The following is a 12533-nucleotide window of genomic DNA, read 5'->3' as shown; positions in this document are numbered from 1 at the left end:
GTTCGCGGTGACGTGTCACTTTGAGCCTTCTATAATCTTATCCGACCGGGATGGGCAAAGGCTAGTGCTTCCTGTCGTGTTTCATGAATGATCTAACACTCACATTCTGAGTGCTGCGCCTACGCCGCTGTTTGTATCAATCTAGGCTGCGGCGCAGCCCAATTTCAGATTCTGTGATCAGCGGATCGAAAGAGCACGATCAAGTTGAATTACTCGCGTCCATCAGAGTCGAGGGACTGTATGTAGTCATAGGTATGGTATAAAGAGTGCATCATGTCGACATTTGGTAGCAGAAAAATGCGAGGGCCAGAATAAGCAGGTAGATAGGTACACTTGTCTAGCGTTAAACACGGCAGCGTCAATGACAAGTGCACGAGAGAAAAATCAGCAGAGTCACATCTACATATCTAATTTGCACCATCAACATATCAGTACATACCAGGAATCATACTGTACGGAACTCGCTCGCGGTACTCTAACCACTCCTTCCCAATGGCAGTCTCCAACAGCTTGTCCTCTACCCTGCCTCGTTTGACGACCGAAAGCATGGCGAATATGTAGAGTACAAAGAAGCCATGCACAAACCACTTGGCCGGCGTCAGCATCAGCCCACACTGGTCGATGTATTCACTCGGCGTGCGGAATGCGCAGTACGTCCCCAAAAAAAGAAGCCACAGCCCGGCGTAGCTCGGGTGGCGTACATATTTATATGGTCCGGATGTGACGAGAGAGTGTCTTGGCTTGACAGTAACGAGGTAGGTGAACTGTGCACCAAGTGCAGTGTAGCACCGCATGCGGAGTAATGACCCGAGCATGATCATGGAGACGCCGAAGAGGAATGCCGGAGAAAGTGAGGCGAGAGTCTCGAGGCGGGGCGCAGGGCTCGGGCAAAGGTGGGAAAGCACAAGCTGCCCATGCTGCCCATGCTGACCGGGGTGATCCACAGAAAGGAAGAGCATGACAGCGATGTGAGCGACGCTGACTAATGCAACGGTGACCTGCAGTGCGGAGCGAGCATATCAGTGGGATACACTATATTTTTATCATAGTACACAACCTTGTCGAGGTCGATCAAGAACATCACGACACGTTCAAACGGCTGTCCTCTGTACACCTTGTCGCCTTTCGAGCTCGGAGGGCAGGGCGGAGTCAAGCTAACATAGTGCCCAAGCACTGTGATGATCAATAGCCCGGCCTTAAAAACCGATGTTGCGAGCATGGCAGAAGGACAACGGGGTATAGTGCAGTACGGTAGCTGCGAAGGTCGATATAAATGGTGTTTTATAGATGTATATTTCGGCGAGTTCCGAAATAGAAGGGACTCTGAGCTAGTACTTGCCTGACACTCAAGAAGCCAATAAGATTTCAAATGAGCCTCCTTCTACCCCCAAAACGTCAGTGCGGGTCACATGTAATGGAGGAACTGATACTAACTTAGTGCCGCTCGCCGTCACTGTTGGCAAGCGCTATCCGTTCATACTAGAACTTGGCATCTCTCTTGATGCACAACGCACTTAAAAGCTGATTGAACAATCGTAAGGTGCCTGCCAATAAGCACCATCATACTCTTTGTGACCTGATTTCACTTGGTCCTTCGATCAGAGAACACCAGTAAAGCGGTCAGAGAACACATTGAGGTACGGCCGTTCTGGAGCTCTTTTCGCGGGCGGTTAGGTCCTACAGAATAAGCGCCCGAACTTCACAGGGTCACAATGAACTGGGTCCGGCCCAGTTCAAGGCATCACGCGTCACACCCCGTGAACGGTCGAAAGGGTACAGACTCCGTGATACCATTGCGGCGCACCAGATTCGGGCGACTTGTCTGGCAGGGGCACAGCCCTCTGCTCTGGCTTTTACCATCTATCCCGCTGCAATGCTCTCACGAACCTATCATAAACACTTCGATATCGTCCTTGTGCTGTCTCAAGTAAGCACAGGTCCAAGCCAATTATCAAGCCCATGACCAGGCTGCTTAAATTCGATCGTTTGACCTTAGTAGCATTAGATAACGAAAAACGGCTCTTCAATGAAAGATCACTTGTCACAATGTGTTACGACATTCGCTGGTTAAAACAGCCAAGGTCATCGTGAAGATGATGACCCAGTTCCTTGGGAACCAGGGCATCATATCTCATGCATCTCTCACCCGGGTTGTGCGGTGTTCTGAAACGGTAGTGCAGAACAATCTATCAACGGAAGGCATTGACAGAGCAGCATGGCAGCATGATCGTGCCTGCGGCATCATCCTCACTGCACCATCTGTAAGATGTGCCATCGCACTTCATCATGATACCGATATAGATACATAACCTCCTTTTTCTCAAGAGTCACACCATCACGCCTGAGTGCAGATTATATCAAAGGAGATTGGGCAGTCGCAGGATGCCATCCCTATCATCCTTCGTCCAGATCCAGCATTTGCGATGGGAGAGGTCGGTCTCATACCCGCAAACCTTGCGACAGTCTGCATAGAAAGCTTTTTCTATGGCATCTTCTTCACTCTCTCTACGGTTTCTTTCTATCTCTTATACCGACGACAGAAAGGTTTGGGAGCATGGGAGGGTGGAGGACGAAGCCAATCTGACTCTCGGTCTCGGAATGCAATCACAATCCTCTTGGTTTCCAGCGCGCTTATATTTTTCTCCAACACTGTCGTCAGTTCCTTTTTCTAATATGATTTGCTATGATCTCATCGAGGATGACTTTAAGCACTGGACTGCAGCCGTTGCGCGGCCGTTTGAAGCCTTCGTATACTACAAAGGTGGCAATGCACCATTGGACTTTTACGCCGACCTGTCGCAGCCAACAGAAGTTGTTCAAAGTGCCGCAACAATATTCACAATCGTAGTCTATGATGCAATGATTGTTCGCTAACACCGCTTGATATCTTTCAAAATGACTGACAGGCTGTGCATGCAGATATACCGCCTTTGGATCGTGTGGGCATTCAACAAACGAGTAGTCATGTTTCCGCTCTGCACACTGGTTGGCTTAACCGGTGAGAGAAGCCATTCATAAGCGAATGCACAAGAATTAATGTCATTATAGTCTGCGGTGTCGGTACCGTGTACCAGATGACGACATTCCGTCTCGGCGAAAACGTCTTCGTCACTGCTCTGGGTCGCTGGCTTAATAGCAGCTGTGCGTTCTCGCTTTGGTACGTGACATGCATACTTGTTTCCAAGTACTACACTGACGAGGTTCATAAATGGGACAGCACCAATGTGTACAGCACAAGTGAGTCACTAACTGTGGTATGAGGACTTCTGCTTATGACTGTTTATCATGAATGCTTTCAGCTATGATCGCATGGCGTATTTGGAGAATAAACTCAGCTATCGTAGGCTATAGACATGACAGTCTGATGGTACGTATACCATCAGCCATTGTAGATATTCTTCTAATGCTTCTCCTAATGCTTCTACCCATTTAGTCTGTCATGGCTACAGTCGTCGAAAGTGCTGTGCTCTACACGTAAGTCCAACACTCTTGCAATGTTTAACGAACTAAATATGTGTAGGATATGGACTATCTTCTTCCTGGTCACTTACGAGACTCAATCCAACTTGCAATTCGTGACCAACGAGACGTTGCCTTTCGTCGCTGGCATATCCTTCATGCTCATCAACGTACGCGTTGGCATGGGATGGGCTCAGAATGGAACGGCCACAACTTCGACGTTTGTAGACACTTCAGGCACATCAGCCAGTGGCAATCAGTCGTTCGCGATGAGGCCTTTGGCAGTCAATATCACGTCCACTGTACACAAGGATCACGAGTCTGATGATGTTCCTGTCAAGTATTTCTCTCATGGGTCTTCTGATCTCATGTCAGCTGCTTAATAAAGCAATGTTAGACGTTGCCTTAGCTGTCTTTATCTTTCCGTAGTCCTGCATGTACTTATGTAGAAGCTACAGGTCCGACGAGAAACAGGGCTATTAAATAGATCTTATCAGCTGAGACGTCAAGCCATCTTTGTGGATGCGGACATGGAAAGAGATAGATAGAGCAACAAGGAAATAAAGAAAGAACAGGGGACACTCCAAATATAAGATCTAGAATAGAATTGTGAGAAAAGACCTGAGTACGCAAAAATGAAGGACTTGTAGCAAAGGAGAGAGAAGTAAAACAAACAGAAGGTGGCTACAACGATGAGAAAGGTGAGAATAGGACAGCGACGGAAATAGGAAAGGGCGACGAGAGAGTAGGCGATCGACAAACGACGGAGAAGCACGAAAGAAAACGATAAACGACAGGCAGAGGACGAAGACACGATGGCGAGAATGACGAGCAGACGATAGGTCAAGATAATGACCAACAGCGGTGAAGAATGGACAGCGGTCCGAAGAAGATCATGAGCACTTAAATCCATAACAGACGACGGCCTCCAGTCGAGCGGGCGGGAGCACCATAAAAGAGGCCAGCGAGAGGAGCAACCACGAGCTCAAGCCCGTGGTATCACGTTGACGGAAACAGGGCCAGCCGAGGCGGAAGAGTATGAAGAACGACGTCCAAACAGGTGAGACCAGAAGTTCAAGGACATAGGGTTTGAAGATTGAGAAAGGAGAGGCAGAGATATCGAAGAAGAGTTGCCAGAGGTAATAGAAGACGAATCAGAGGAAGACGAATCACTGACAGTCAGCGTGAAGAGGTCATGATGCAAGAACCAGGGGAGTCAGACAGACTCGAGGTTCGACGAACAGTCACACTAGAGGCGAGAGACTTCGAGAGGCATTTGCGGACTGATGACGAAAGACACGCTGCCAGAAGGTCGGCTGCGAGGACGTCGACAAGAAGGTCAGCATTGGGTTTCCAAATACTGGGCCAGATGTTACAGTCGCTGAAGTGTTGACAGAAGCGAAGGGCGTCTGACCTGTGGCTGGCGGTGCTGGCGGCGTGAGTCCCAGAGTCCCGAGATGCGAGAGACAGCTGCATTAGAGGGAGAAAACGCGAGAGGCCCCAATCGGCGGACAGTGCAGGCACAGTGTGAGGCATAGGAGGCATGGCGTAGAGACCTTAAACAGCACTGAGCAGAGGAAGCGCAGGCACAGAGACAGGCGGCAGACGCGTGTGCACACTTACGTTCATCATTCCATTCTTGTCAACTCACGCCTCCTCGATGCTGTGTTTCCGTGTGAGACAGTTTGGCAACGTTAGCAGCATCCCATATATGACACATTTACGTAACGAAAATCATGGAACTCCTCTCAAAGATCCGTGTCCATGCAATGCATCTCTGCTGATCTATTTGCGAAGATTTACGCTTACACAAACTTCCATACTCCAGCAGTGGATGCATCAAGTCGCCTGTCATTAATGATGTAAGAACCTTGACACGAAAATTGCGCGGGTACGTATAAATCATATGATGAAATTTGAATGCCCGAGGAACAGGCATGAGGTGCAACTCCTCTGTGTTACTCGACTCTGTGCAATATGAGGAATGCAGCAGCCAGGGAACTGGGATCTCTAAGGAGCAGCGGGATCTCAAATCCAAGAAGGTTGAAGCCATTGCCATTGATGACGGGAGATTGAGTTCGCAGAGACCAAGTCTCCCTATGGCTTCAAAGGCCTCAACAAATCTTATACTGCCGTAGAGTCAGATGAAGGCATAGACACTCACCAGGATATCCATGATCCAATGAATGCATCATACTCGACAGGACGTCCAGGTGTCCAAACGATTCACCGATCCAACGAGGCGGCAGAATTACCCTAGCACATTTTGCTGAGCGGGCGACGCACCAATGTCCGAAGACAATTCGTGCTGCGATGAACGAAAAGGCAATGAGAACAATGCCGCAACAAGTAAACAAATTGGGTAGCTGAATTTCCCATACAGTGGACAGGAGTCGCAATACTTGGAAGGCAATAACGCAATAAGCTATGCAGCAGGGGAACTGTGTGGCGGAGTAGAAAAGGGATGCCAGGAGGCCACTGAGACATACTGAATTGGAATGAGCAACGGGTTGAAGCCACAGAGAGTGCAGAGGCGGACTCGGATGTGTCGTGGAGGTTCCACATTTTCTGCGGCAGCCGCCAGTTTCAAATGTTGATGCAGATGCTTCAAATTGTCAAGCGCTAGCACCGTAGGCGCTCAAGGTGGCGTAAAGCACAGATTCTCGTCGTTCTCGGCTGATGCTGCCGCTTCTGGTAGAGTCGTGCTGATGTGGAGGTCCCCGATCCATGTGCAGTACGGGTGATATGACTGACCCCATTATCTCCTCTCCCTCGACAATAGGGTTTGCTCCGCTCATATCAAAAGCCCAATTGTCCTGTCGAGCGAATTACGTAACCGAGACACTACGTATATCAGGGTTCACTCAGAGTCGGTATGTATATATTCGATGGAGTGATCGTGTCTCAGTCTTCTCAGGACAACGATAATGTAAATGCGCTCATCGGGTAATCCACGATCCTTGGTCTCGAGAACAGATATCGCACGCGATGCCAGTGGTAAAGAAAGCAATTCAGATCAGCGCTGTCTAGAGCGCCTTTTCACGGCCAGCCTTGACCATCGCAGCAAAATCGGCTAACCCGAACATCCTCGTGAATATGAAATCCTGATAGGATACTGCATCATCAATCGCCAAGGTTGAAACATGATGATTTCACGTACGAAGCCTCGTTGGCCCAGGAATTTGTCGACAGCCCAACAGAACCATGTGTGCGTGCCTGCCCACACAATCTCTGGAGGGCTTGATTTGAGGGTCTCGGAAACCACTGTACGCGCATACTGGTCTGCAGGCATGGCGCCCTCTACAACGAGGGAGCATTGGCTGTTTGCGAGACTCTCCGGCATAAGTGAGCGACACACACCCATGATAGGCTTCACGCGTCTCTCCTGGTAAATGTCTTCCATAGGTTGGTATATAGAATGCTCTGGAAGTGTATGAGGCTTTACAATGTTCGTCTTCACGCTTCCTGTCAATACCTGTCCACATGACCATCGCAGATTAGCAAATAGCCTCCTGAGCTGCAAAGGAGACGTACGGTGACGACTTTGACACTTAAGAACGATATAGCTCAGGCATTCAGCGCAATGAGACTCATTGGAGCGAACAATGAATCACTCACTTGAATGGTGCCAGTTCAAGACGTAAAGAATTGCTGAATTGGGTCAAGGCAGCTTTGCTCGCGTTATACACGGAGCAAAATGGTAAAGGCATCACGCTCCCGACGCTGCTGATCGTGAGGATACGTCCATCACCTGATCCAATGAGCATCTGGACAAACACCTGCACCATGGACATCGGCGCGAAAAAATTCACTTCAAAAAGTGCACGGGCATCTGCCATCGGCATGTCAATCGCAGGGACAAGAGGGCCTGTGTGAAAGTAGTAGGCCTCGTAGTCAGATTGTGGCGTTGCAGACAGAATGTGCAAGTGAAATGACGCGCCTTGCCCCCTGAGATACGGAATTGGAAGGGCAACGTCAGATGCCATAGAGTCGAGACAGACAGAGCAGCAGTGCGCACGCGTTATTGACCAAGATATCCAGCTTGCCGCCAGTAATGCTCGCGATTTCGTCCCTCAACTTGCAAATTGCCTGGTGATCTGTCACATCCAACGGTCGTGAGATAGCTCCAAGCTCTCCGAGGTCATCAATGGACTCCAATTGACGTGCTGTCGCAAACACTGTGTATCCTAAATAGTATGGATAAGCTGCCGCTGCAGAAGATCAGCGCATTGCGTACCTCTGGACATAAATTCTCGTGCTAATGCATGCCCAATACCACCTTTGCTGCATCCGGTTATTAAAGCATACTTGGGTGCTGTGGACATAGTACGCGATGTGTGAATGCGTAACCTGAGCACAGTACTTGTATGAATGACGACAGGAGCGCCTCTTTGGTAGTTGTCGGCACAAAAGGTACGCTAAGCGAAACTTGCCGATTTCATTTTCACAGTCTTGACTGGCCTGTATTTGGATCTTGTGAATGTTCACGGAAACGTGATTGACAATTCTCAACTTCTTGTATCGAAACAGCGTATCAGTGGACCATGTATCAATTCTTCCCTTGTGCTTCCGTCTTGGAAGGCTGCCGGAACATCCAGAGTGCGCTGGACTCAAATTCTGATTGTTCTCTCAAGGACCACAGTTTTGGAAGCTGCCGAGAAGGTGACTGAGATTCATATTCCTCGAATAATGCTGGATGTCAGTACACAAATCGCGCATCTAGCATTGAAAGGCGTCAGGGCGTTATCAGCAAATTTGAATTACATCGTAAGCAGAATATATTTGAAATATATCCGAGACCCCCCTTGCCATTTCAAGGACATCTCTGTCGAAGGTCGTACACTCTAACGTAGGTAGAATCTGCAGGACTGTCCTATGAAAATAGGACTGTTGTGCGTCGTCGTGGTCGTGGATCAGCCTGCTGTAATTTGCAGCTGTAGCTAATCAAGAAGGATTGAAACGCGATGAGAGGAGATGGCGTCAGCTGAATGTAGAGCTTCATGGACATGTCTCAGAACGGAACTATATCGACCGGACAATCATGTTGACTGGTCGTGAACAAATCGCACGCCATTGCAAGAGCATAGATCGACTTCGGGGGACGGTTCTGAATTCAAGGATGATTCTGTAAGGTGCTAGTAAGTATTAAATCATGCATCGAACGTTCGCTACCGCGCCGGAACTCCGGACATTCCTACTTTGCAATCGCTTTGATACTGTTGAATCATCACATTTTCTGGCGAGTCTCAGCTAGCCTAATTTCTGCCGTTTCAGTTGAAGTAGATTCAACAGCCTTCGATACAACAGGTACATGTAGTGTCACTGGTGTTATAAAAATTGTGAACGTTTCAGCCTTTCAGTCACGGCAGACACGATATGTATCTCACCGAGTTAGCTGTGGTGCTGAATGACAGCAATAGCTTCAGTAGAGCGTGGAAGAATTCTGCAATCGAATGGTTTCGGGTATCTGGATGCAATGAGGAACTTAGCAGGCTAAGCAATATGGTAACGCAACGTACACTATGTTGTCCGAGGTAAATTCCATGGGAGGCATGTACTCTTGTCCTACCTCATCGACCGGTTTGAGAATATCAAAGACGGCAAGAATCCGTGAGACGACGATAAACAACGTGGATGCTGCTAGCATCACGCCAGGGCAACGACTGAGGATAATGAATTAACACGAAGCAGCTAATAATCAATGCAAGCCAAAACCCACCGCCTCCCGAGTCCGAACGAGAACTCTCGCGGATCCCGCTGAGGTATGTTCTTCTCGTCATCCATGAAACGATCGGGATTGAACCGTTCTGGCTCTGGATGAATCGCGGGATCGTGCAGTATGCCCCTACCATCGCTCGTTACAATCTAGCACGTACTGCTGAGACAGCCACGAGGAATCACACCATGTATTCGCTCCCACCCACGCGCCTTTAGGGATCCTGAATCCGCGGTATTCGTCGTCCTGCATCACGCTATGAGGGACGAAGGGAGCAACTGGGTTGTAACGGTGAAGCTCTTTGATAACACATTCCACGTAGGGCAGCTTGTCCTGGTCCGCGTGAGTGGGAAGTCGCGTGCCACCGGTGACTTTATCGATCTCGGCTTGGGCCTTTCTCTGAATGTCCGGGTGGCAGACCATCATGAGAATGAATGAAGATAACATCGCTACTGTCTGGCAAATGGCGATATGAAAATTCCATCTTACAGGAAGATCCAGGGTCGCTGACCGTATCAGTTCCAGCTATGCAGAAGGTTCGTGAATGATACGTTCTAATAGCAAGTTCACTGTCCCATACCGGTGTACAAACTTGTTGCAACGTTCTTGATGATGTCTTCGTCTTCGAGCGTCGGAGTCTTCCGTGTCTCCTCCTGAAGCGCTTCCAACGCGCGAGATGTGAAACACGAAGTAGCATTGCCTTCTGCCTGTTAATTCAGTCAAATCTAACCTCGATGAAAGATACGATAGGCATCTATACGATTCTTGTCTTGACGTAGTCATATGGCGCGTCGACGAGCTCTTCGCAGCGGCGACGGGCCCACTGCGCCCATCGCTTGAAATGCGCCCCGGGCATCCATGATGGGACGTATCTCACTGTAAAAGAAAGAATCAGATAAAAACATGAATATTAGCTGATATGATGCACGCCAGGGAAAGATATCCACGAGCCACCTTCCTGATGCCAGCGCATCGCCGGTGATCCGGGAGAACTCCTCTGCAAGCGTCAATAGGTATCCATCTCCCTCATGCAGCCGATATCCGTATGTCAGATTGAGGCTGACTGCACCAACGTTTCTGCATGAACCATTCAGTGAAACAGCGCATTGAAACCTGCTGTGCGTGCCTTCGAATGTGCGCCGGGAACTGTTCTGGTGTGACCAGCAAGGCTTGCAACAGCCTCACAGATTCGTCTTCCTGGAAGCCCAACGACTCGGAGATCGTTCGAGCATTCAGCGCGTTGCGCATGTGTTTCCGACTGATGCGGAAGCGCTCGCCGTAGCGCAACTGTAGGAGTGATTTCCAGCGACCGACTAGGATAGATGCCATGGTCGAGTACGGCCGGTCGCTATAGAGTGTGCCTCGTTTGTCTAGCAAGTCTGTCGCCGCGGAGGCCGAATTGAGCACGACAAATTCTCTTCCACAGGCATGGAAATACACGACATCCCCTGAGATCATCATATAAGTCGCGTCATACACAACACAGCGGCAAACAGCGAACCATATGTCTGTCTCCATTGTGTGAATAGCTTAACTCTCCCCTCCGATGGTATCTGGAACAAGTTTCCGACAAACGGCAGAGGCTTTGGGCCTGCGTCGCCATGACGGCTGACGTGAGTCCTCCAGCTAACAGGATATTTAAGGCATCATCTCACCCGGGGGAAGTGGCAGCCTCTGGAGCGGAGAGCAGGTCAGGACGCGGCGAAGAGCAAGGGCCGCCACTGATGCAGCCAAGAGCGCCAATACGAAGAGAGTCAACATCATGACCACCATTCACGACGTCAGTCTCAGCAATGTTGCAGCGCTATAAATGAGGAGCAGCCATTAAATATTAAGACATCATCTTCGAAGATAGATGATCAGAATACTGATGGTTGTACGTATTCTCACGAAGCGGTCCTTGACTTGATAAATCAGCGCTCAGGCCTCAGGTCAGAGAAGTTGCGGAAAGTTCCCGGCAGAACGCCCAAGGCGACTGGCACCACCGGAAAAACTACAATTGAGGGCAGCGTGCAGCGATTCTTGCGTTGCCGGCGTATGACAAATGCTGCGGAGTCACAGGCCCTGACTGACTGCACATCCCAGGGCCCAGGCTCAAAACTCACTACTTTGCCCAAAAACTCGCACATATCGCACATCCAAATCCGGCGTCCCGAGTAAAGTGTAACAAAACGACATAATATGCAGTAAGCATAGATTAGATGCCCGTAGCTGTAGATCGATGAGTACATTCAAGCATGGAGTGCTGCATGACGAGCAATTCGATCATTAATCGACCACGACGACAACCGAGGTGGCCGACGATCAAGGATCCGCGTAGCCGGCATCGAGCATTCAGGGCAGCTTCTTCCGTTCGCTGGGCTGGCTGACGGACGGCATGCTTACCGCGAGGGTGCATGACGGACGCCTGCTCTTCAGCTTACGTCATGCGGCCCGCTGCAGCAAACTCGGACACCGCGGCGTGCGCTGCAGGCTGTAGTTGCTGACGAACTGGAGGTTCATCTGCTCTTCTTTTGAGATGAGGAAAGATCGTCCAGACCCTGCAGATGGATCATATGTGGCCAGGGGAAGCAGCTGGTCAGGTTTCATATGAGTGCAGAGCGGTCTAGAGCGGTGCTTTCAACGACGAGGCGAGAGTCCCTGTAAATATGTGGTCAGCAAAGCATCCGTTCCAGTTATAAGATATACTACGCAAGGTTAGAATCCGGCCTGCGTGCACGCCTTGCTTATCCGCTAGATATGCCATGCAGTCATGGCTGTGGAGTGCACTGTGCATCAGCGCTCGACACATACGGGCAGCGGAACGCTGATGTGCTTGTGCTGTACACATTAATGCTGCACCGCACAGTCCTAGTCATCTTCAACAGCGCGCATCAGAGCACGGCGCGGTGCTTATCAAAGCATAAACACGCAGTTGCCTGTCAGTCAGCGGCCGACCGCGGCGACAAAAATATACTCCCTTTTTACATGTGCGTTAGCTGGTATGCGGCTTCATATTCGCAGACTGCGTGCCGATCAACAGCGGGGAAAGCGTATGCAAACCCTCACTGAACTGGTCAGGCCGATGAGGGTATATGTGGGAAACACGACCACGCGATCTCCGTATGCACAGATCACTCACAGCCACTATATCTGCGAAGGCGACGTGCCGTGAGCAACTGGAGTGATCGCATCCGTGCAACAGACTCACGATGTCATGTTATTGACGAAGGTCACGAAACTCAGCGCTGCGCTTGGTACAATTCCGTCGGCGCGCTGAATGTGGCATAGATAGTACAGGATTCGTTCTGTCCTCAAGGTTCAGAACGCATCGAACAATAACCGCATGGACAGAGCCAGCATTAACAGAACCAGTACT

The 12533-nt window shown here is 49.8% G+C and overlaps 5 protein-coding genes across 5 annotated transcripts; 1 reads left to right on the top strand and 4 right to left on the bottom strand.

The window, feature by feature from the left end:
* Positions 1-168: 168 nt before the first annotated feature.
* On the bottom strand, positions 169-1495 carry LAESUDRAFT_726745 (uncharacterized protein). The gene is made up of 3 exons (XM_040909094.1): positions 1435-1495; positions 1058-1381; positions 169-998 (listed from the first exon to the last, which is right to left on the bottom strand). The coding sequence occupies exons 2-3, from the start codon at positions 1217-1219 to the stop codon at positions 429-431; spliced, it is 732 nt and encodes a 243-aa protein (XP_040763532.1). The 5' UTR covers positions 1220-1381; positions 1435-1495; the 3' UTR covers positions 169-428.
* A 928-nt stretch (positions 1496-2423) lies between these two features.
* On the top strand, positions 2424-3842 carry LAESUDRAFT_655097 (uncharacterized protein; the record flags this gene model as incomplete). Its single annotated transcript, XM_040904534.1, has 8 exons — positions 2424-2654; positions 2710-2865; positions 2920-2998; positions 3049-3157; positions 3218-3237; positions 3300-3367; positions 3434-3474; positions 3521-3842. The coding sequence occupies 8 exons, from the start codon at positions 2424-2426 to the stop codon at positions 3840-3842; spliced, it is 1026 nt and encodes a 341-aa protein (XP_040763531.1).
* A 1449-nt stretch (positions 3843-5291) lies between these two features.
* On the bottom strand, positions 5292-6100 carry LAESUDRAFT_726743 (uncharacterized protein). Its single transcript, XM_040909093.1, has 3 exons — positions 5841-6100; positions 5624-5767; positions 5292-5572 (listed from the first exon to the last, which is right to left on the bottom strand). The coding sequence occupies exons 1-3, from the start codon at positions 5944-5946 to the stop codon at positions 5565-5567; spliced, it is 258 nt and encodes an 85-aa protein (XP_040763530.1). The 5' UTR covers positions 5947-6100; the 3' UTR covers positions 5292-5564.
* A 53-nt stretch (positions 6101-6153) lies between these two features.
* On the bottom strand, positions 6154-8170 carry LAESUDRAFT_726742 (NAD-P-binding protein). Its single transcript, XM_040909092.1, has 8 exons — positions 7697-8170; positions 7478-7646; positions 7400-7407; positions 7078-7327; positions 6994-7009; positions 6820-6934; positions 6620-6759; positions 6154-6563 (listed from the first exon to the last, which is right to left on the bottom strand). Exons 1-8 carry the CDS (start codon positions 7782-7784, stop codon positions 6486-6488), a joined length of 864 nt encoding a protein of 287 aa, XP_040763529.1. The 5' UTR covers positions 7785-8170; the 3' UTR covers positions 6154-6485.
* Positions 8171-8477: 307 nt separating this feature from the next.
* On the bottom strand, positions 8478-11144 carry LAESUDRAFT_726739 (cytochrome P450). Its single transcript, XM_040909091.1, has 13 exons — positions 11081-11144; positions 10831-11048; positions 10677-10766; positions 10302-10623; positions 10104-10252; positions 9936-10051; positions 9756-9882; positions 9665-9700; positions 9363-9627; positions 9179-9304; positions 8979-9122; positions 8851-8926; positions 8478-8671 (listed from the first exon to the last, which is right to left on the bottom strand). Exons 2-12 carry the CDS (start codon positions 10934-10936, stop codon positions 8851-8853), a joined length of 1557 nt encoding a protein of 518 aa, XP_040763528.1. The 5' UTR covers positions 10937-11048; positions 11081-11144; the 3' UTR covers positions 8478-8671.
* Between the last annotated feature and the right edge of the window lie 1389 nt (positions 11145-12533).

This window comes from Laetiporus sulphureus, assembly GCF_001632365.1.
Source record: "Laetiporus sulphureus 93-53 unplaced genomic scaffold LAESUscaffold_24, whole genome shotgun sequence".
Classification (NCBI taxonomy): domain Eukaryota; kingdom Fungi; phylum Basidiomycota; class Agaricomycetes; order Polyporales; family Laetiporaceae; genus Laetiporus; species Laetiporus sulphureus.
The sequence above is the reverse complement of the archived record's forward strand: the minus strand, read 5'-3'. Positions and strand labels throughout refer to the sequence as shown.